The sequence below is a fragment of the Phascolarctos cinereus genome, unplaced genomic scaffold (assembly GCF_003287225.1).
Source record: "Phascolarctos cinereus isolate Bilbo 61053 unplaced genomic scaffold, phaCin_HiC Scaffold_5;HRSCAF=322, whole genome shotgun sequence".
NCBI lineage: Eukaryota > Metazoa > Chordata > Mammalia > Diprotodontia > Phascolarctidae > Phascolarctos > Phascolarctos cinereus.
This window is the reverse complement of record NW_027555958.1, coordinates 317,015,305-317,040,016: the sequence shown is the minus strand read 5'-3', so window position 1 is coordinate 317,040,016 and position 24,712 is coordinate 317,015,305. Positions and strand designations below refer to the sequence as shown.

The following is a 24,712-nucleotide window of genomic DNA, read 5'->3' as shown; positions in this document are numbered from 1 at the left end:
CTTCTATTAGATTTTGTACCTCCTTTTCCATTTGGCCCATTTCACATTTTCAAGAGTTCTCCTTTTCAGTGAGTTCTTGTGCCTCCTTTTCCATTTGGCCAATTCTTCTTTTTAAGGAGTTGATTTCTTCAGTGTACTTTTCCTCCCATTTGGCCAGTTGTATTTTTTGTTTTGTTTTGTTTTAGGCAATTGGGGTTAAGTGACGTACCCAGGGTCACACAGCTAGTAAGTGTCAAGTGTTTGGTCTGAGACTGGATTTGAACTTGGATCCTCCTGACTTCAGGGTCAGTGCCACCTAGCTGCCCCTCAATTGTATTTTTTAAGGACTTGTTTTCTACAGTCAATTTATGTCCTTCTTTTTGACTCTCTCTTGCATACCTGTCATTTCCTTTCCCAATTTTCCTTCTACCTCTCTTACTTGACTTTTAAAATCCTTGAGCTCTTCCAAGAAGGCTTTTCAGATGTGGGTATATTGATAATGTTGTCTTCTTCTGAATTTGTGCCTTGATCTTCCCTGTTCCCATAATAAGAATCTGTGATCATTGTCTGTTTCCGCTTTCTGCTCATGGTGTTTGCCTATTTCCTGGCTTTTAAAGTTGAGCTCTCCTACTGGAGCGCAGGGGGCACTGATTCAAGCTGCTTGTGCTGGGAGCCTGGGACCTAGTCACAGGCTTGGTGTTCTGGGGCTTCAGGTGCTGGTAGCTGGAGGCTGTAGGTGTCTAGCACTTTACCTGGTGTTGGGCTGGAATCAGCAACACTGGAGCTCTTGGGGTGTGGGTGGGGAGTCTGGCCCCTGGGGGACACCTGCTCACCCGGACTTCTGTAAAGCACTCAAATGTTTGGCTGCTGGAGGATATCTGCCAGCCTGGAGTTGTGCTGAAGCACTGGGACATTTGGCTGCTGGAGAACGCAGTACACATGATGGTTTCCAGGCTGGTGTTTACTAATTCCCCTGCCTGTGCTGAGGCACTTGGGAGGGAAGGGAAGGGACGTATCCTGGTGTTGGTACTTGCCTGCTGCACCACCATGGGGCTCAGGATCTCCTCTTGATTTGCTGAGGTAGGGCTTGCTGGGATGCTTTCCTGTGGTGCTCCCCCTCCTCCAGAGTGAGAGGGGCTTTCCCCATTAATCCCCCAAGCTTCTAGGATTACAATACTGCTGTACCCTATCTTCCTGCTGGCTCAGCTCCAGGGTTTTTCCTGGGGTGATATTTTCTGGGCTTTCAGAGGTCAATAAGGGAGGATGAGAATGACTTACTTCTTACTCCGACATCTTGGCTCAACATATATGATTTCTTAACCCCTTCCTATTATCTCAGTCTGTCAGCCACTGCAGCAGTGCCCTCACTAGCCCCCTAAAATTGCTTGCCCATTTGACCTTCTTCCTTGCCAGCACTCAATTCTAAATAATCCTCACTTTGCTGACTTGGTCTGCTACAAATTTGTGCTATTTAAACCTCAGCTGGGCCATCACTGATACTCAAGATCTGTATTCATCTCTTTACTAACTCCCTTTTCTGTTTTCCACAGCAGCTTTTTCAAATTTTAAATTCTATTCAGACTTACCATCCTTACTCCTTACAATCAGCAAATGACCTGCATTCCTAGTTTACATAAAACTGAGCTTCCTCAACCCCTCTCAAAACTCAGAATTTCGCACCATCACCAATTCTGCCTGACTGAAAATACATAGCCTCTCTTCTTATGAAGAATAAATTCTTTACGTTAAGGCTTGTTCTATCAGTTATTCCTTGTTCTTCCCTTGTATCTCCATCATCTCTTTTTCTGTTGGCTGTTTCCTTTCTACATGAAAACCTGTTCAGCTCTTTCTATAAAAAATAAAAATAAAATAAAAGATAAACCATCTTTCCCTGTACACTTTACCTATTAAACTTCTTGTGACAAGCAGTTTATACACTTCATTTGCTTACTTATGAGTCCTTGGCAATTTGGCTTAGACCTCTCTTCATTCTACTAAAACCATTCTGTAGAAAATCATAAGTGCTGTCTTGATTGATACATTCAGTGGTCTTTTTTTCTTCTATCTTATTAAAAACATTTTTATTGATACATCTTGTTTCAACACATCAGTCTCTTCCTGTAGTATCTTCCCATAAAAAAGCAAAATCACCTGATAAAGTGATTGTAACTGGCAATATACATTACTTTGCATTTTTATATTTTATCATTTGTTAACATGAAGTAATTTATGCTTTATTAATATTAATAACAATCTAATAACCAACATGGTCTGTTATGTTTTACTTCAGTGAGTTTTTGTCAATCCTCACCTCCTTTGACCTCTCTGCAACATATTAAACACTATTGAGTATCCCCTAATTCTTCAAAACCTGCTTTCCCTGGTTTCCATAAAATACCACATTGATTTTTGTCTTTTTTGCTTAGTTTTGTTTTTCTGCACATTAAATGTAGCCATTTTTCAAGGTTCCATCCTCAACCATGTTCTCTTCCTGTACCCTCCCTGGGTTTTCTCATAAACTCTTAGGCTTCAGCTATGATATTTATTCAAATGACTTCCAATTTACCTATCTAGCCTAGCCCCAACCTGAGCTTCTGTTAGACATTTTCAATTCTATTAAACATCTTAATCTTTTTATATTGCACCAAATCACAAATTCAACCTAAAACTAAGTTCATCTTTATTCCCCAAAGTAGGTCTTCCTCCTGACCTTTTCTTTTCTGTTAATGGTACCTCCATTCTCTTAGCTACATGGACTTGAGAATTCAGTATCATTTTTGACCCCGACTCTTTTGTCTCCATCTCCACGTCTGATCTTTAGGTTCTGTCAAATTCACTTCCTCTTTGTTTCTGGATTTCATCCATTCTGTTTTGGCTACCATCATCATAGTTCAGACCCTTGTTACTTTTCACCAGTACTACGTCAGTGGCCTTATTGCTTGTGGCCTTTTCCCCTTCCAAGTCTTCCTGCACAACACTGTCAGGTTAGTCACAAAGTATAATAGATTACATCATTCTCCTGATCAGAACCTTCACCACGTGCTTGTCAGATGGAGCTCATCATTTCTTAATGTTCACTACATGCAAGGCACTGTGCTAGATGCTGTGGGGTGTGCAGAAGTGAACACCAAATGACTCTGCCCGTGATGAACTTGATACTTTCTGTTTTGTACTTTTCTGATTTGGAAGTGCTGTGATAAAGATGTAAGCCAAGTACAATAGGAACATAGATGAGACAGAGAGAAATTACTTCTAGTTTGAGAGCTCAAATAAAGCTTTTTGGAGGGAGTGGTACTGGATTATAAAATTTTGACAAGCAGAGATGAGGGCAAGAGAAAAGATATGCTAAGTAGAGGGGTTACAGTGTGAGCAAAGGCATGGAGATGGGAAAGTACATAGTATGTGTAGGAAATGGAAAGAAGTCCTCTTAGCTAAGGCACTTAGTATATGAAAGGGAATAATGGGAAATAAACCTGAAAAATTAGGTTGAAGCCAGATTGTGGAGGATCTTGAATGTCAAACCAGAGAGTTTAGAATTCATAAGCAATAGAAAGCCATCAGTGGATTTTGACTGTTCAGTGACATGATTAATCTGTTCTTTCAGCTCCTCATAACTTGCTGGATAAAATCCAGATTCATAAGCTGACATTCGGGTTTGAAATCTATGATCCTGTGATTCCTGCCCCTCTTCTCAGAGCAAACAAAAGTTTACACATGTATGCACATTCCATCCTGGAGGTATTTCTAATCCACCTCCATCTCTATCACATATTGATACTTGGTTATTTTTCTTTCAGTTATATCTGTAAGCAAATAAAAATCCTTTCTTCTAAGAATGTCCCCAAGAGAATATGTTAGAGAATTTAGCACGGTAGAAAGGCAGGTTAGCAATTGTGCGTCTTTTGATAATTTATTTATTGCAGTGCATAGAAAACGTACCTGGCACATAGTATGTACTTAATGAAAGGTTATTGACTTGACTTACTTTATTTTTTTTTCTTTAAGTTCTCAGTTATTCATCTTCTAAACTCTCATTTGGTCTCTAAGCTAAGTACAGTAGTAGGTGAGGTGGGAGACAGGTGGAAGCCTACCTTCTGCACTCCTACCCTGTATTGACACAGTGGGGCAAAGTTGTAATGGCCTTGTGCCAGTCATGGCTCTGGGCACAAGTGTGTTGATTAATACTTTTGCTAGATATTAACTTGGCAGATATGTTGTTTGCATTAGACATATTTCCCCTGCAATTGTCTTTTAATGTCATTCATTTTGAATAATCCTGGTCTTAGAAAATAAAATACATATTTTGGCATCAAATTGATCAGTTCAAAATACACACACGTGTGTGTGTATAAAACATACATATATAATATACATATGTGCACTAGGATATATATGTCACTACATGCATGTATGTGTGTAATTTAATAACAATGATCTGGAGTAGTTAATTAAAGATATTCCTCCCTCTTCCTAGGAGACCTGATGGCAAGCTTAGTTCCGCACCCTGAATTCAAAATGCTGGGTCTCCGTAACATTCCTCAAATGTCTGAAAACTCGTTGGCGTACACCACCTTTGCTTGGACTGGATTGCTCAAGCATTTAAGACAGATGCTCATTTCTAATGCTAAAATGGAAGAAGGTAAAAAGTGTATTTTTTTAAAAAATGTTCCCACAATCTGGGCTTTGAGAACCTCTAATATTAATAGATTTGGACCTGCTAGGGTAGGACTCCCAAATATAGTACTGCTTCCCAAAAGTCCCAGTGGTTTGAGTTGCTTTTTTTCCTCCATGCCCCCTAAACAAAATTGTAAATCAGCTTTAGACAATGCTGTTATACAGTCATCTGTTCCAGCCCTGTTATTATTCCTTAAATTAACAACTTCCATGACTATTTAATAATTTGATTTTGGGTTTTGATCCTGTATATTTTGGTTAATTTGTCTCTGATGGCCTTAATTTCTTAAATAGCACATAATAGCTCTGTTCTACATCTGTGATAATTCTTAACCAAAATGAAAATATTATAAGTTTCAGAACTAAAAAAGTACATTGCCTACATGTTTTACTTTGCTACTTCTTGGATTTTCTTACTATAGTACTTTGTTATTATTATGCTAGAGTTTTGTGGATGTGTCTTGTAATGTACTCCCTAATTCATTTCTTTCCCAGTCAAGAACTGAAACAATTTTATGGAGCTAGGGAATAAGGAAGAAATTGAATTAGCAATATGTTCTATTTACATTCCTCTAAATTCTCCCATTCTTTGTTACTGCATGTTTGTACATCATTATTGTCAGAGTATACATGCTGTTTGTGTGTATATGTATGTAAGTGTGTGTGTGTGTGTATTTTTTTTAAACCTGCTAGGCTACAGGCCATTTTTCATAGCAATATATAGGATTCCATTATATTAATATACTATAGTTTCCCCCTTTTATTGGGCATTTGAGTTGTTTCCAATTTTTTGCTATTATAAATATCGCTGTTGCAAATATCTCTGTGGACATCATTTTTTTTCTCCTTGGTTATTTCCTTGAGATATTTTCTAAAAAGTAGAGTTATTGGCTCCGAGTAGATGAGGTGTTTAATAAAAGCAAACTTTTATTACATGTGAGGGAATTTTGAGAATTGTGTGAACCAAACTGACTTCGTCTTGAGATTCATTCCAAGATCTAGCTCAGTTCCCTTTCTATTCAAATATGGGTCCAGTCTAATTTCTATTTTGTGAGAAAACTTTATTCAGTTATGGGACTTGTGAGAAAACTTTATTGCACTGTTTGAACCTAGCTTTGAGTGGCTAGGAAGCTGGACCACCTCTACCTGTAGCTTAGAGACCTTTAATTTTTTTTTAAATTTTATTAATTTATTTTGATTTATCAACAATCACTTCCATATTCTTTTGAGTTGAAAATTTTTCTCCCCCTTCCTCCCCAACATGGCGCACAATCTGATATAGGCTTTACATTTACATTCCTTATTAAACATATTTTCACATTAGTGAAGTTGTAAGTAAAAATTAAAACCAATAGGAGGAACCATCAGAAAGATGAAACAAAACTCAACAGAAGGTAAAAATAAGTGATAGCGATTCAATTTCCATAGTTCTTTCTTTGGATGTGGACAGCATTTTCCATCACGAGGCCTCTGGAGATGTCTTAGATCCTTGTAATGCTGAGAAGGATTCAGTTTAACAATCTTAGTCATTGCATAACGTGGCTGTTATTGTGTACAGAGCCCTCTTGGTTCTGCTCACTTCACTTAGCATCAGACCACATAAGTCTTTCCAGGTTTTTCTGAAGTCAGCCTGTTCATCGTTTCTTATAGCACAATAGTATTCCATTACATTCATATACCACAACTTGCTTAGCCATTCACCAGTTGATGGGCATCCTCTCAATTTCCAATTCTTTGCCACCACAAAAAGAGCTGCTATGAATGTTTTTGTACATGTGGGTCCTTAGAGACCATTAATTAACGATCTAGGTTATGCTGACCAGAAATCCAGTCAGATCCAAAGATTGATGGAAGGAGTTTTCTTATAATTATACATTTCATACACTCCATATGTCTTATCTGAAAACTGTTGTCCTGGTCAATCAGTTAGTTTCCATGTTCCTTTGATTGAATACAGACACTTGGGAGGAGTAAGACTCCTTTTTTTCTGATTTCAGGGAACTGTACCTGTTCACTTTCCCACCACTCAATTTTCAAAACCCTTTCCACCCATACCCCAATTTGAAACACCCCTAATCTTTCCCTTAATTAGAAATCAGATTACCTAATCTTGTATCCTGGTTTATATCCTGTTAATAGTTTACTTTTAATGTATAAAAATCTGTCTCTCCCTGTATTCAGGGTCCAGTGCCAAGCCAAGGAAGGCCTGGTCCCAATTTGTTACATAATTAATATCCATTGCTTTAATAAATTGATGTGCTCAGAAGTTTGAACTTTTATTTCCTCAGTCATTTCAGATTCCACCTACCAGGACAGCCTTTCAGAAAAGAATCCCTAAGGGGCAGCTAGGTGGCGCAGTGGATAGAGCACCGGCCCTAAAGTCAGGAAGACCTGAGTTCAAATCCTGCCTTAGACCAAACACTTGACACTTACTAGTTGTGTGACCCTGGGCAAGTCACTTAACCCCAGTTGCCTTAAAAAAAAGAAAAAGAAAAAAATCCCTTGAGTATTCTGGTCAGTCTTTCACTGAGGGACTTTTTTGTGGAAAACTGACCCCCAGAGGTCAAACTCCCCTCAAGTCCAAATTCTTCCAAGCTAAGGAAAGGTCTACCTCCACACTACTGGAGATGGTTTACCCCAACCCTGACAGTTCAGGACTCCCTCAGGATTCCCCCCTAGGATAAAATTTCTTTTTGCGTGAAACCAGGGGAAGAGTGAACTGTTAAATTGACACCCCTTTAGGAAATTCTTATTGGCCTGGAATTTTCTATACAAGAGTACAGGGTGTGACTAAAAGATAGAACTCTCAAATTATGTTTAAATATATCAAAATCCAAACAAGTCCCAAATTTGGGACAAATTAAGAGCCTGGAGATTAGACTGTCAATAGGAGATAAGGAGGCTAGCAAGTATGTATTGTTTTGTCTGTGTTATTGTTGCCTGGTAAAATGGAGAAAAATCTTTGTCTTTGTGTCATGGTCGTTTGTTGTTTGTAGATTTTGCTACCTTGAAAGATTTGTAAGGGGAAAATGCAGCCAACCAGAAAAACTGCTAAAATCTGCAGCCAGAGAGTTTAGAATGCTGGGGAAGATTAATGAAGTTTCATGGTTTCATACATGAAGCAGTGATGCCAAACTCTGCCCCAGTAAGCAGTACTAACTCCCACTTTAGTCTTTCAGTGGGAGATTAGGTTAAAAAGAAAAAAAAACCAGCTAGATACTTTGTCATTTCAGCCCTGGCTATGTTGGGATTACAAAGATAAAGTCAGATAATCAAAGAAAGGAAATCCTTTTCCTAGTTTGTAAAATTGCTAAAAAAAACCATCTCGGTTGATTTTGGAGCTTTGGAGAGTAAGGAAATTAGAAATTAATCATTTAGGAGTTTGGAGCTTGATCATTTTAAGATTTCAGGGGAGAACTTTTGGGACTCTGTGTAATTCCAGGAACTTTCCCTCTTCTCTTTGTCCTATCTGATAAGGTACTTAGCAGAAGTTTAACATATACTGAAATATCTTAATGAGTTTTGGGATACCAGTCTATAAAATTTGTTTTAAGGAAAAATAAGAATTGAATTCTGTAAAAGTTTCAGGGGGTTAAGTAACACTTAGATCACTTTTTTCCTGAAGATTAATAGACCTGTTATTTTGTTGTAGTGAAGGAAGATAGTTAATTTGAAAGTAATCCCAGGGTGAAGAAAAAAAATAAGTATACAGTTTGCATTTTAAATATATCTGAAATTTAAATAACTGCCTGTTGTTAACCTTTTCTTGACTGTGAAAAGAGAAAAGATTGTTTAAATCAAGGAACAGCTTAAAAATGAATAAAAGTTAGGAGGCAGCTAGGGATGAAGTTGATAGAGCATCAGTCTTGGAGTCAGGTGGACCTGAGTTCAAATCTGGACTCAGGCACTTACTAGCTGTATGACACTGGGCAAGTCACTTAACCCCAATAGCCCCCCCCAAAAAAAGAATAAAATTTAATTAAGGAGTGGAAAGGGTGATTTAAACTGTAGAGGGGTCTGTGAGGAGGGACACTCTTCTCCACCCCCACCATCACGTAGGCCTGTACCCTGTTTTAAATAATAGGGATAGATATTCACAGTGACAGCAGAGGGGAGGTACACAGGAACCAGGAATATCTTTTGGGAAAGATGAAGTAGAACTTTCAAATCTGTATATACCAGAATTAATTGTTTAGGTAAATTAGAAGCAAGGTCACCAAAGAATATTAGAATGAAACTATTCATTCATAAGCTTTAGAAACCCAAAAAGGTAACAGAATTACAGTTAATCAGGGTGATGTGAAATTTTGTGCTAAATTGCAAAGCAGAAATAACAGATGTATGGGGGGCAGCTAGGTGGCCCAATGGATAGAACTACAGCCTTGGAATCAGGAGGACCTGAGTTCAAATGCGGCCTCAGATACATAACACTTACTAGCTATGTGACCCTGGACAAGTCACTTAACCCCGATTGCCTCGCCATAAAGCCCAAAAACAAAAACAGATGTAAAAGTAAATTATGAATGTTACCTGCTATTTTTATTGGTAACAAATTAATCTTTAGGTTTAGTGCCATACTGAACTACAAAGGGGTTATTTTAAAGATTTAGACAAAAGAATAATAGAATTTTTCTATAGGAACAAAAAGTCAGAAATCTCAAGGGAAACAATTTACAAAGTAGCAATAAGGGGGAGTTAGACGTACCAGTTCTCAAATAATATTATAAAGAAATAATCAAGGGCAGCTAGGTGGTGCAGTGGATAGAACACTGGCCCTGAAGTCAGGAGGACCTGAGTTCAAGTCTGGCCTGAGACCAAACATTTGACACTTACTAGCTGTGTGACCCTGGGCAAGTCACTTAACCCCAATTGCCTTAAAAAAAAATTAAAACAGTTTGGTAATGGTTAAATATGCACAAACTGATCAGTGATACAGATTATATAAACAAAAATTAGAAGTGATTGTATATAGTAGCATAGCATTGAGTAAACCCAGGGATAATAACTACTGGAAAAAGTAAAGAGTCTCTATTTGATAAAAATTGCTAGGAAAACTGGAAGGCAGTTAGGCAGAAATTATTAAATCAGTAACTTACACCGTATACCACAACAGACCATATTTGGGTACATGCCCTAAATATGAAAATATTTATAAAATATATAAATATATAAAACATATAAAACATATAAAAAATATCAGAGACAAAAGAGGAAGATCTCTTTCACAACTGTGGTTTAGCATTTGACACAATGCTTGGCAGACAGTAGGTGATTAATAAATACTAGTTGACTGACTGACTGTTGCGAGGGTAAGAATCCTTACCTAAATAAGGGATAGAGATAATCATTAAAGATAAAATGAACAGTTTTAATTACATAACATTAAAAGTTTTTGCAAAAGCAAAATAGGTGCAACTAGAATCATAAGGGAAATAGTTAATTTGGAAAAAATATGCACAGAAAATTCCCCTGCTAAAGGTCAAATACCTAAGATACATAAAGAGTCGATACAGATATCTAAGAATAAGAGCCATTCTTCAGTAGATAAGTGGTTAAAGGATATGAATAGGCAATTTTCAAATACAGATATACAGGCTATCAACAACAATATGTAAAAATGCTTCAAGTCACTAATAATTAAGAGAAATACTAGTAAAACAGTTCTAAGTTCCCATTTCACACCATCAGATTGGCAAAGATTATAAAAGAGAAGAAGAGTTGTTCAAGGGGTTGTGGGAGGACAGACATTGTGGTAGAGCTGTAAATTGGTCCAGCCATTCTAGGAAGTAATTTGAAACTAAACCCAAAAGGTCAGTGAACTACATTCCTTTTGGCCCAGTGAGGGACCCTCCAAAAAGATCTCTCATGCATGAGAATATTTATAGCATCACTTTTTGTTGTGGCAAGGACTTGGAGACAAAATAGCTGCCCATCAACTGGAAAATGGCTGAGCAAATTATGGTATATGAATACAGTGCAATTTTATTGTGCTATAACAAATGAAGAACATGACATTCAGAGAAATATGGAAAGACTGCTGTGAATTGATGCAGAGTGAAGCGAGCAGAACCATGAGAACAATTTACATAATAACTACATAAATGTGTGGGGGAACAACTGAAAGACATCAGAACTTTAACTAAAGCAGCATTCGTCAGGCTTCAAAATACTGAAGATGAAGTATATCTTGTACCTTTAGATGTACAAAAACAGACATACATTCTCAGGATGTGGTCAATATCTTGATTTGTTTTGCTTGACTGTACATAATTTTTTTAAAGGGAAGGCTTCTACTCGAAGGAGGTTCATGGGTAGTAGTGATAGAGATGAGAAAAGGACATTATTCTTTTTTGTGTGTGTGAGGCAGTTAGGGTCAAGTGACTTGCCCAGGGTCACACAGCTAGTAAGTGTTAAGTGCATGAGGCTGTATTTGAACTCAGGTCCTCCTGACTCCAAGGCCAGAGCTCTATTCACTGCACCACCTAGCTGCCCTAGAAAAGGGCACTATTAAAAGCATTTTAAATTTAAAAAAAAATGAGGGTATTAGACTTCTAAAGCCCCTTCTAGCTCTAAATTTGTTTCTCTGTGTGAAGTTTTATGATCATTTGAATCAACTTCTAGAGTATCTAGTCTTTGACATTTATTTTTCCTCTTTTGATATGCCTGGGAAGGCAGAATAGAGGGAACATTCTAGCCAAACTCTCCTAGTATTCCCCTCAAATCTACTTTAGTGCATCAAATTGAATTCTGGAGTGGAATAGCCATCAAAAGGTTGAGGTGAGACATTTTTCCAGCCCAAGACAACCTACACAGAGGTGGGGAACCTGCAGCCTCAAGGCCACATGTGGCCTTCTAGGTCCTTGGACCGAGTCCAAGTTTTACAGAACAAATCCTTTTATTGAGGGGATTTGTTCTGTGAAGTTTGGATTCAAAGGGCCACACTTGAGGACCTAGAGGGCCACATGGGGCCTTGAGGCAGCAGGTTCCCCACCCTGACTGGAGATTGGAAGGAAAGGTTTATGACATTAGGGTGTGTGTTGACTCGCACACAACCTGTCAGCAATACCAGCTGTGAGCCTTGGATATGGTGGTGTAGCAGCAGCAGCTGCAGCAGTTCCAGGACCTTTAACTACTTAGAGATGGTAACTGGTCAGAAAGAGATTACAGAGGACCCTTGGGCAGGTACTGGTGGAAGACTAGATGCTGCTTGGTAATTCCATTATCCATTACCCAGTTTCAAGTCACAATTCCAGGGCGGAGAGGAGTTCTTGCAGTTGCAAGGGAGTAGAGGCCGTGCTTGGGTAAGGACCAGAATGCAGACCAGGACAGCAGTGAGCACACCACCTTGGGAGCACCGAAAATTTACAAATCCCCTAGAACTAGCTGTGAAAAGAGCAGGGTAAGAAGTGATCTCTTGCCTTCTCCCGCAGTGCTGACTAAAATCTTCTGGGTTATATGGCAAGAGGAAGTTATCCCCCAGAAGATCAAGGATTCCTCCATTGTCCATCTCTAGAAAGGAAAAGAAGCAGATTGTCCTAGGACAATCACAAGGGAGACTCTCTTTCTTAGTCATTGCTGGCAAGAGTCTTACCAGAATCCTCCTTAATCAGCTGATCCTTCATATGGAAAATGGTCACCTACAAGGACTATCACCATTTCCAATTAGAGTTAACTAATGTAAAGCAGTCATATCATCTCTCAAATGAAGGAGTTGTACCAGATGACCTTTAAGTCCCATTTGTCTCTAGATCTGTGATACTATGACTATAACAAAGAAGCCTGAAGAACTCAGAAATCACCCTCACCAACGAAAACTTGATCTTGCCAAGTTGAGTAACATGGCAGCCAGGGATAACATCTTGTAAAAGGTGATAGAAGATTGTTAGCAGCATTGCTTTATAAAATAGTGAACAATGGTGAAAAATGAGTATGCAAAAAGCTTGATGTGAAATCTAACTAGGGCAGATCACCCTAAGGGCATTGTTAGATGAAAATAATAGGAGGATAACACCATATAATAAGTAGAACAGCTCTGTTTGTGTTTCTATAGCAAACTGTTCTCACAAGCCATGACGGTGGAACTACAAAGTACGTTTGTACTACTCTGCTCATTTGTAAAATGGTTATTATAATACCACCGATCTCACAGGGTTGTTGTTTGAAGATCAAATGAGGTAATACAAGTAAAGCACTTTAAAGCACTATGTAAGTGTTAGTTATTCTGTATATCTCTTTCTCTGATGTGCTAAATAAGAAGGACAAACAGGAAAAGCAACTAGACCAAACTATGCATACTCAGTAGAAATCTGTGCTGGAGGTGACATAATTTTGAAACTATGGGGCATTAATTATTAGGATAGTTGAAAGAAGTAAAGATACCAAATGATTAGAAAAAATTATGTTATCATTAGTACAAAAAGGGATAGAGAAGGTATCAATGATTGTTTTCTCTATGATGAGATAGAGAAAAGTCAGGTGTTCACCAATAATTGTTTTTTAAAAATAATGGATATTGATATCTCTTGTTTTAACATTGCCTTAATTTTCCCTTGTATTTTTCTCTCTGCTCAGAGAGCTCTTGTAATAAAAGAATTTTTTCATTTTAATTTTAATTCAATTTTACTATTGAGGGGCTTGGTTTTTTATCTCCCCTCCCTCCCCTCCAAGGCAGTCGGGGTTAAGTGACTTGCCCAGGGTCACACAGCTAGTGAGTATAATGGGTCTGAGTTCAGATTTGAGCTCAGGTCCCCACTGCACCACCTAGCTGCCCCTAAAGGATTTTTTTTAAAGAAGAGGAAAATATTTAGCAAAACCAATCAACACATGATAAAAAAAAATCTGTTACATATAATGTTGCATGCCAGTTTCATCAATAATTTTCTATAGCACACTACAACAAAGCTGTACAGTTGACTGAAAGGTGCACAGGAGCTCATGGTGTTTGATTTAGTTTTTTAAAAAAAGCATTTGATTATAGGTGCAGCCTTAAAGGCTCTTCCCCAGGTTGCCTGTTTTGAATATAATAATAGCTATCATTTATATAGTACTTTAAGGTTTGAAATTCTCACAACAACCCCAGGAAGTAGGTGCTATTATTATGTCCATTTTGTAGATGAGGAAATTTAGAGGTTGAGTGACTTGGCCAGGGTCACATAGCTTGTAAGTATCTGAGGCCAGATTTAAACCTAGGTCTTCCTGCCTGCAGGCTCAGCACTCTATTCACTAGTTGCCTCTGTATATGTAAAATGATACATGTACAACCACTCAGATAACTTATTCGGTGATTCTCTGATTATCAATGTCAGCTGACTATAAATCAGGCAGAAATGTGTCTATCAGTATCTTTTCCACTATCATGGCAGAAACCCCTTGAAAAGTCCAAATGGAGGAGGGATTCCTGATAAATCAATCTTTAAGCATTTTTTAAACACTTGCTGTGTGCCAGGCTCTTTGCTAGACTTTGGGGATATAAATACAGAAATGAAATGGTTCTTGAAGTGAAATGGTTCTCTCTCAAGAAATTTACTCTAGCTGAAGAAACAACTTGCATATATATATGTATATATGTTTCTACAAAATGAATACAATGTAATTTTTAGGGGGAAGGCACTAGCAGCTGGAGGAAGTAAGAAAAGCTTTATAGAAAAGGTAGAACTTAAACAGAATCTTGAAAGGTACTAGGGGTTCCAAGAGGGGGAGGTGAGGAGAGATGGAGTTATAGGTATGACAGACAGTTAAAGCAAAGGCACAGAGATGGGAGTTATCTGATGAACAGTAAAGGAATCCAGTTGGCTGGAATGTAGGGTGCATGTAGGAGAGTAATGTATAACAAAGCAGGAGAAATAGATAGCAGCCAGGTTTTGAATGGTTTTAAATGCCAGAAATACAAAAAAAAAAGAGTTTCTTTTTAATGCTAGAAGTAGCAAGGAGCCTTAGAATCTATTGAGCAAAGGAGTGACGTGATCAGGCTTAAAATTTAGGAAAATCACTTTGGCAGCTTTGAGGAAAATGGATTAGAAAAGAAAGAGACTCGAAGCAGGTAGACCAATTAGGAGGCTATTACAGTAATCCGAGAGAGATGATGAGGACTTGAACTAGGGTGGTAGCCATGTGAATTAAAAGAGGCAGATTCTAGAAATGTTGTTGAAGGTTGAATCGGCAAGACTTGGCAGCTAACTGGATATGGAAAGTGAGGAGAGACTGAAGAGTGGAGGATGACACCAATATTGTGAACTTTGATAACTGCAAAGATAGTGATTCCCTTTGACAGAAATACATTGGAAGAGGGATGTGTTTGGGGGAAAAGATGAGTTCTGTTTTGGAAATAGTGCGTTTGAGATGTTTACAAGACATCTCGTTTGAAATGTCCACTATGCAGTTGGTGATACAAGACCAGAGCTTGAGAGAAAGACAAGGACTGGATATATAGATATGGGTATCATATACATAGAGATGGGGAAACTGATTAGGTCACCAGAGGAGAGAGTTTAGACAATGAAGAGAAGAGGACCAAGGCTGAACTTTGGGGGATACTCACTCTGAGTGGAAATAGCATAGATGAAGAGTCAGCAAAGGAGACTGAGAATGAGTGTTCAGACAGGTAGAAGGAAAACTTAAAATGAGCAATGTCCTAAACCCCAGAAAGGAGAGAGTATCCAGGAGAGTGGTAAGTCATTAGTATCAAATGTTGCCAAGAGGCCAATAAAGATGATGATTGGGAAGAGGCCATTGGATTTGGAAATTAAGAGATCATTGGTAACTTTAGAAAGCAGTTTCAGTTGAATGATAAGTTTGGAAGCCAGATTTTACAAGGAGTTGATGAATGAGGTAGAGAAAAGTAGAGGCAATAAGAGTAAACACCTTTTTTTTTTCCTAGGAGTTTGGCTGTGAAAAGAAGGAGACAGATAAGATGATAGATAATTTGAGGGGATGGTAGGGTCAAGTAGGGTTTTTCTCAAAGTTGGGGAGAATTAAGCATGTTTGTAGGTAGCAGGAAAAGAACCAGTTAATAGGATAAGAGTGAGGATTAGAGAGAGGTGGAAAAAGAGTTCATGGGATCAAGCATTCATATAGAAGGGTTAATGTTGGTATCTTTATCAGTTATTATAAGTATGTGTGACTTATAATGACATTTTCCAGGTGTTGCTGTGTGCAAATGACATTGTACTGATTGCACGAAGCCCTATGATACTAGCATAGCCTTTAGAGTGCTCTCCATGACCATGCAAAAGAATTTGGGCTAATTCTTCTCATAGGGAAAAAAGTGACTAAAGTATGCATAATGTCCAGACTAAGACATGTAGATAGTTGGATGGACAGTCCATTGGGTTTATCCATAAGTAACTATAGCCTGAATAAGTACTCCAGATGGACCTAGGTCCAGAATTGAAGGGAAGATAGTGGACTGGATTGCACTGGGGAAACTACACAGCACTTTCAGTGATCCCAAATTGTTCACTGATAGAGAAGAATATCTTTTCAACACCAATATTTTATCAGTGTATCATGGAATGCTACATTCTCCAGAAAATCCAAGTTGGCGGTGACCTAGGGGCAGCAGAAAGATGTATGTTGGGAATAGGTAATTGAACAGCCTATTTCAAATGATAACTTGCACACAAGAACTATCCAGGAGATGTATAATCGGGAAAGGCAGGCCAGTCTTGTAGTGAGAGTGACGGTTAACAGCCCGAGTGCCATACTGTAACACACAGAATGTTAAAGGCCCTAGAGGGAGGCCTCCAACATATTGCATAGTTCTTCTATAGAGCATTTAGTTGGAGGACAGGAGGATGAGATGTGGATAATTGTGATATTTCCCATTAGGAGTATCTGTGTTGTTGAGATCATAAATCCATTGAAGTATTATCATTGCTCTCTTTCCTTAAGTCTCTCCTTTATTTTTACCATTAAGGTTTCTTTTGATTTTCTGAGTTTGCATGGAATCATTTAATCATTTTTTATCATTTTATCTTCTAGTTGTATGCTACTAATATCTAGGCATGCAATTTATTTTTGTGACTTTATTTTAACTTTGGTTACAAAATACTGATAGCTGTTGTCATTCTGGGATTTGTCTATTTTTGTTTACAGGGAATGACTAGTGCTCCAGTAGTTATGATAGCTTATGGTTTAAAATATGTCTGCTTAGAAAAATATCCATATTGATGCGGGGGTTTTTTTGGCTAGATGCTTTCTCATATATTAAAATCATGATTCTTAATATTTTTCTCATTAATGTGATGAATTATGTTGATACTCTTCCTTCCTTCTAGCTTTACCTATTTCCAAGGAGAAATAAACCCAATTTAGTCTCTATAGAGATTTGTTTCAGGTAATAGATTATATTTGTCAAGATCTTCTTTAAAAGTTCTATATCTAGGGCAGCTAGATGGTGCAGCTAGGTGGCGTGGTGGATAGAGCTCTGGCCTTGGAGTCAGGAGGACCTGAGTTCAAATGCGGGTTCAGACACTTGACACTTACTAGCAATGTGACCCTGGGCAAGTCACTTAACCCCAATTGCCTCACCAAAAAGCAAAACCAAAAGAAGTTCTGTATCTCTTCTCATAAATGTTCTATAACATATTGCTTATTTGTTATGGTCCTCATCACATTTTGGAATTAAAACTGTATTTGCCTGTTAAGAAGATTTTTTTCTATATTTTAGAATAGTTAATATAGGATAAGGATCATTTCTTTGAAAGTTTTGGAAACATTCTTCAGTGAATACAGTGAGCCCAGGTACCTTTCTCATCCTTATCCCCACTCCACTCCACCAACCATATAATTCTTCAAAGAGTTTTCTTATTTCTCCCTGTTGAGACAGTTTGGGCATTTTATGTTTTTGTAGATAATCTATTTTCTCTTGATTATTCTGTTTGTTTTTGAGCAGGCCCATAAGTGCATTGATATGGGGAACTTATTTGAACAATGCAGATCGGCATCTGCTCTTCAGTGTATAATCTTAGAGAGACTCTTATGTGAGTTGTGTAAGTCGTTAAAAGCTTAAGTAACTTGCCCAGGGTCACACAGGCAGCATGATTCAGAAGCAGGACATTTTTATTATCTCCTTCTTTCTTGATTTTACATTTAAGTGGCCTGATTTATCAGTTGTATTATTTCTCCATCTTCTATATTTCTCATATGTTTTAGTAAAAATAAAAGACAAAAGACCATAAGAACAAATCTAATGTTTTCAACCAAATTTCCACAAAGTCCAGCTTTATTTTCATTTTTAAAAGATTCTTACTTTTAGCCCAAGTGGTAGAGAGAAAGTAGAACTTTCCCACTTCTATTCAAATGCCTCATTGTGGCATGGAAGGACCCTGAGTTCATGAGGTCTTTGCCATGTTCTTCCAAGCTGGAAAGGTTTTAAGTGAGGAACTAGTTAAAAACTGTATATTTGTCATCACCAGAGAGACCACTAGCCAGTGAAGGCTTGGATTTCTTTATTAACAGCAACTGATGGAGAGGCATTGCAGTCTGAAGTGAGGGAGTGCATACATATGCTGATGAAATCACAGATATATTAAAGAATAAGTAATTTTCAATCATGTCTTTTCTACATTCCTTAATATTTTGATGTTCATTTCATCCATTTTGGGCATTGGGTTAAATTTTAAAAATCACTCCAGGTTCACAGGACAAAGGTTATAAAACAACCACCTTATATTTCTGAAAGTACACTTTTACTAAATAAGCAAGTTTGCAAAAAACACCTGCAAATGGCTGCCCAGTATTTTTGTCCAAAGGGAAATGGAAATTAACACCCTTACTCTCTGTCAAGGTATTGATTGGCAGATCCGACCACCTTTGTCAGGACTTCCTGCCCTTGAAAAGGTCCTTCCCAACAAGGAGTTCCATTTTAACACTTCCATAGCCAACTTGGTCATCCTTCGTGGTAAAGATGTACACAGTGCAGACCTTGGTAAGCAAAAATCATGGTGAAAATGAAGTGCTGCTGGTAAAGAGGATGAATATAAACCAACCCAAAGCTTTTTTTTGGGGGGGAAGGGGGTGGTAACCAGGCTGGAGGGATGGAGGAACAGGAAAGTAACCAGTGTTTGTTTCGGTGGCATGGTGGAGTTAGTGCATTTGGCTCAAAGTATTCTGAAGATTTGGCTTTATAGAGCAGCTACTGCTGTTGGCTGTCAGCTCCCTGGCTGGTTTCTTGTTTCAGTTCTGATTTGATGAGTTCAGCAGTAGTAAATTGGCCAGTCCATGCACTTATATAAAAGAGCCAAGCAAGCTCTGTAATAAGCCTTCTATAAAAAAAAAGAGGGGGCAGGGAGGTCACTTAAGTACAACACAACTGTGTATTCTCCTATTACTCTTCATATTGACTTAAGAATAAATCAGAGATTTTTTGGTACATGTAAAACTGATTAGAAAAGAGAAGATTATTAAATTTATCTTGAAAATTAAGAAAAATTCATCAGGCAGCTAGGTGGTGCAGTGGATAGAGGACTGGCCTTGTTGTCAGGAGGACCCAAGTTCAAATTTGGCCTCAGATACTTCCTAGCTGTGTGACCCTTCGCAAATCACTTAACCCTGATAGGGAGGGAGGAAGGAAGGAAGGAAGGAAGGAAGGAAGGAAGGAAGGAAGGAAGGAAGGAAGGAAGGAAGGAAGGAAGGAAGGAAGGAAGGAAGGAAGGAAATTAAGAAATAATGCCTGAGAGAATAACTTGTGCTATTTCCTCCAAAGGGGGTTTTAAAGATCCAGCCTTATATACCTCATGGCTCCAGCCTAGTGATGCCTTCAGTGAATGGAGAACACACCGAGCCTTTAACAAATATGAGAAATTGGCTGCTTTGGTTAGCAATAGTCAATTTTTACTAAAACCACTTGATACCATCATAGGCAAAGCCTGGAACATGTTTGCTTCAAAGTAAGTAAAATAAGCTTAAAATAACATATTGGCAACTTAATTACAGCCTGCGATTCTTTGCCATAGTAATCACAGTGTGTAGTCTATGTGTTTTTGAAGGTCACTAATCATACCCACATACACCCAAGGATTTCCAAAGGTTAGCTGTGTCACCACTACCTGGTGGTGGAAGAACATCTTTAGGTAGTGAATGGCAGGACTGGTACACTAAAACATGGAGACCCATAGGGCTAAAGTTAACCCCTAAATCCTCCCTTCATCCTGCCATGGAAAGGCCAAACACCATCCCTTTTCGCATGTTGCGATTTCTGTGACTTCTTTACAGTTACCCTGTATACATCATTTTAGCCTGATGTCACCCAAGTAAAAAAAAAGGTCATAGATTATGGAGCATGTTTGGGGGTTTTGGGTTTTTTTTGTCCTGGCCCCCATACCTCAGTAGTTGGGGTTCTCAATTTTTACCAGTAACTAGGGTGGATGTGGGTGTTTAATAGGGTGTATCCATAGTCCAAAATGCTATCCTCCGGCATTTGGAGACTCATAGACACTATGTAGACTTTAAGTTATAGCCATCAATTTCATGGATATACGTGCGTGTGTGTTCAGGGCGTTTGTGTGAGTAAAAAGAAAAATAATGAAAATTGTATGGAGTCTCTACTTAAAAATGAAACCAGAGAAAAAAACTCCCTGTTTTTATTTGTAACTATGGTTGAAATTATATACGTAGAAAAATTGGATAAACAGATTGTTGGTTTTTCATTTAAATCAGATAGTATTTGATTTCTTCTACATTATGTTTTTCTTTTCCTTTAAAGGATATCATCCAAGTGTGAAAAGAAACTTAGTGACTTTTCCACCTTCCCCAACCCATCAACCTCCCAAGTTCCAAAATGATTGGGAGACATAAACTAGCTTTTCTTATGCACTTATTATATCAGTTTAGTATAAGTATACCTTGTTTTTATGCCATAACTCTATTTCTGAAAAAGTATATGTGAATTGAATATTTATTTTCAAAATACTTGGAAAGCTTGCTATTGAAAGGTATCTCTTCAACATTAATAATGCTAATCTCTAATTTCCTTTACTTATCTAAACTCATTTAACAATCATTGATAGCCTGTGGCACATGCCTGGCTGCCCCTTCCACACCTGCCTCCTCTTTAGGGGAAGAAGCAGCTGTTGGTAATAACAGATAGAATGCTGAGCTTTGAGTCAGGAAGACCTGAGTTCAAATGTAGCTTCAAATACGAACTAGCTGTGTGATTTTGAACAAGACACTTAACCTTTTTCTGCCTCAGTTTCCTTACAGGATTATATGCTTATTTCCTTTCCTTCCTTCTAGTTGGCATTGTAACATTCTTCTGGAATGCTAGGACTTTGGCCTACAACTTTGCAATTACTAATGTTCAGAAGGAAAAAAAAGCACATATTATAGCCCAATTTTGAATTATAATATGCTCAAATTCTGTATTTAACATATTTTTTCCCTATTTTTCTACCAGAGCCTATGTTCACCAGTATACAAAATTTGGAATTGAAGAGGAGGACTTTTTAGACAGCTTCACAGTATTGGAACAGGTTGTTGCCAGTTACTGTAATCTTTGATCTCAAAATAAATGGGTTTTCAGTGGAAGAAAGTATCTCTGAAGACTTCTGGATTGAAATACTTATAAACCATGTTCTCTATCACGTTTCAAAATCCTATTTTGCTAAAGAATCAAATTAGAATTCAGATTGTATTCTGTAAATAGGGGAAAGTAAGAACCTTTTTACCAAAGAAAAACTTTTTTTTCCAATGAAAACATCTCCTTTTTGATGAATTACATTACTTTAAAAGGAAAATTGATGCTTTTATAAAATACTTTGGTGAAGAATTGTCACAGTGGGTGCCGTTATAAATAGTATTTTGATTCTAAAAATTACTAGGAAAAAGTATATTCTATCTTTGTTGACAATTAAAGTAATCTCTTTCAACTACTATCTTGTCCTGGAACCTTTACTATTTAGTCAAAAACATTTACTAAACCTGAACCTGCCTAATGACAATGCTGGCCATTTAATTATGCTTAAACTGGAATTCTAGAATCAAAAGGTAATCTCTTGAGTTAATGAACACTCTATGCCACAGGAGGGCACTGTTGTCCAATGCCTTAATCACATATCTGCAGGCTTACTTAAATTTTTCATGTAAGTGGATCAGATTAAAACTTGTGTTTCAAAATAAATTTTAGAATTATAACAACTGAATATTAGCCTAAAATACAAAAAGGCAATGGGTGACTGCTTCCTTTATTTTCACAGGGCTTTCTTTTTCTTAAAAACTTATAGTTATTGAAGAATCTGATCGAGTCTTTTCAGTTTTCATTATAAAATCCCGCTTTGATAACCATTGGAAGAGTATTTGAGTGGGAGAGAGAGGGTCCAAAACAATTTTAATTTAGTCTAGTCAGTGCTTTGAAATTAATGTTGACATATTAGACTGAAATATTGTTTATGCTCTCTTTACACCCCCCCCACACATACACATACACACACACACACACACACACACACACACACACACACACACACACACACACCCCCAATGCCTCATATAAACCCTTATTTTCCTTTCAAAGAGATATCATTTTAGGGGAGTGGCCTATGTTTTTCTGAATACAGTAGATACTTCAGTCAAATGTCAGATTGCTGTAGATAGAAACTGACTTTGCATTTAAATAGAAGTTAGGAACTGACTTTCCCCTCTCTACCAAAGTGTTGGCAAAATAACCCTTTGCCATTTAATTGGAGAAAAATATTGTATCTTAGTAAATGTAAGGTAACAGATCAAACAAAACAGACCAGCATTAAGTAGTTGAAGATAAAGCAGACTTGAAAACTAGCAGCTGTCTTGGAAAGGGAATGATATATCTAAAAAGCACGTTATATATGGTACATTGAGAAATGTACAGTGAAACCCACATAGGAAAATTCACCCTTTCTGCCAAATCTACCAGTAGCCACTTTTTATTTGACTAAATGACAGTATACTGTTTGACTAGTTTCTTCCTTTTCTTTCCATATGGAAACAATTACCTTTTTTGCTGTTTTTCTTATCAACTGTTGCTATGATTAAAAATATTGAACTATATCTTATTTCTAAAGAATGCAAAGAGTGGTCTGTACAACTGCTAATTTTTAAAAGACACACCCCACGGCTGCATTGAGTTAACCTCTGTGTATTTTAAGTTTCGTTTTGCAAGACTTAAAATCTAATTTTTTTTAAATGACAGTTAAGCAGTGAAGAGGCTCAAAAACACAAAATAACTTCCCAGACTAAATCAATATTAATGAATATCTACACCTGGTTTTTTTAGCCTGGAATTAACCAATCTCTGTTAAAAGGCAAACTCAAAAAAAAAGCTTTAGGTGACATTGACATTATTTGATGTTTGTGTAAGGTATAGCTAGGGATTTCATACACACACACACACACACACACATACAGAAAATGGATCTTACCGTTGTACTTGGAAAATAGGGCTGGTATTAATATGTAAATTTTCTTTTCCATCATTAATACATTGATTCCAACTTTAACAAAAGACTAATTGTAGTTTGGTGATTTGAATTTGTGTATCTTAGGGAGAGGTCAGGTTAAGTTTTATAATTTAACTTTAGTCAAAGTTCCCTACTTATATGAAGATGACTTGGAGAGTATCAAATTTACCATCTTCTATATTCCAGAGCTGCTTTATTCTTTATGTATAATACCCAAGAGACTTGCTGATCTCTGATATATTAAATTAGGAAATAAGGTGAAATGTCATCTACTACCTTTGGAATGTTAGTGTAGAGCTATAATTGTTAATTAAAAAAAAAAACTTGGGGCAGCTAGGTAGCACAATGGATAGAGAACTGGCTCTGGAGTCAGGAGGACCTGAGTTCAAATTTGGCCTCAGACACATAACACATACTAGCTGTATGACCCTGGGCAAGTCACTTAACCCCGATTGCCTCACCAAAAAAAAGAAAAACAGCTTAAGGAAATCAAGTCTAGAGCACAAAGGATTGATCTCCCTGAAGCAATTCAATTTGATCTTTGTAGATAAAATAATAAATCTGTTAGGAATCAGGGGATTCTGAAGAAATAGGGAAATGATGTTTAAATCCCTATTCAGCTTTAACATTGTCATAGAAAAACTCAAATATGAGGTAAATACTAAAATACCCTTTCCCAGGTTGCCGCTTCAAACTTACTTATCTAAAGATTTTCACCATTCTGCCCCAACCTGACTGGTCCTGATTTCTAGTGTTACTAATACCTCTAATCGAAATGCACAGTGTTTCTACCTAAATCAATCCTACTTTTATGCATTTTTTACACTATCCTGCCTGCCTGGAATAATCTGCCCCACTATGACTTCTGGCAATCAATAATAAGTAGCAAGGTTATAATGTATGGCATCCCACTCCATGTTTTGTAATTATTCAACTTGCCCAAGTAAACTCAATTTTTCCTCAGGTAAGACTCCTTTCAGCTATATGATTCAATGCTCCTGATCTCATTTATGCATCATACATCACATGCATCTTAAGGGCTGAATTATGATAGCTTTTTTCTTCCCAAATCTAAAGTTTACTAAGAACCTTTTCTCCATATAAAGATGAGTATGAATAATCAAAATTAAGGGATTGATTTGAATTATTTCCAGATTTTGTTTTCAATTTACATCTGGACTGTAGACCATGTCTGTTTTATCTCCTGAAAAAACTCAGTCCTGACCACCATATTTATCACACTTGAACTTCTGTAAAAATCTGCCTTTAGACTTTTTCCATGTATTCTTGTCTACTTTTTCCCTCTGTTAATACGAGCTTTAAGCACCCGTTGTCTTTTTTTTTTTTTCCTCTTGGCAGTTGGGGTTAAGTGACTTGTAGGTCACGCTGCTAGTAAGTGTTAAGTGTTTGGTCTGAGGCCGGATTTGAACTCAGGTCCTCCTGACTCCAAGGCCAGTGCTCTATACACTGTACCACCTAGCTGCCCCAGCCACTGTCTTTCTTCTGGCACAAGGGATCCTATCTGGCTTACTGATGAAATTGGGATTTCAGTCACACACAGGTCTGTTTTGAGAAAGTGTTCAATTCCCTAAGATATATTTGAAATCACAAGGGTGCGGGATAAAAGA

At 37.5% G+C, this 24,712-nt stretch overlaps 1 protein-coding gene across 5 annotated transcripts in view; it reads left to right on the top strand.

Annotated features, from left to right (window-relative positions):
• TUBD1 (tubulin delta 1) overlaps positions 1-21,522 on the top strand; it is a 34,590-nt gene extending 13,068 nt beyond the window's left edge. For 4 of the 5 annotated variants that reach the window (XM_020991829.2, XM_020991828.2, XM_020991831.2 and 1 more), the window contains 4 exons: positions 4,454-4,618; positions 18,440-18,580; positions 19,358-19,541; positions 21,047-21,522. In XM_020991829.2, coding sequence (XP_020847488.1) covers positions 4,454-4,618; positions 18,440-18,580; positions 19,358-19,541; positions 21,047-21,149 — 593 coding nt within the window. In that variant the 3' untranslated portion in view covers positions 21,150-21,522. The remainder of the gene's footprint in view (positions 1-4,453; positions 4,619-18,439; positions 18,581-19,357; positions 19,542-21,046) is intronic. The other variant, XM_020991830.2, reaches the window with a different exon arrangement.
• The last annotated feature ends 3,190 nt before the right edge of the window (positions 21,523-24,712 follow it).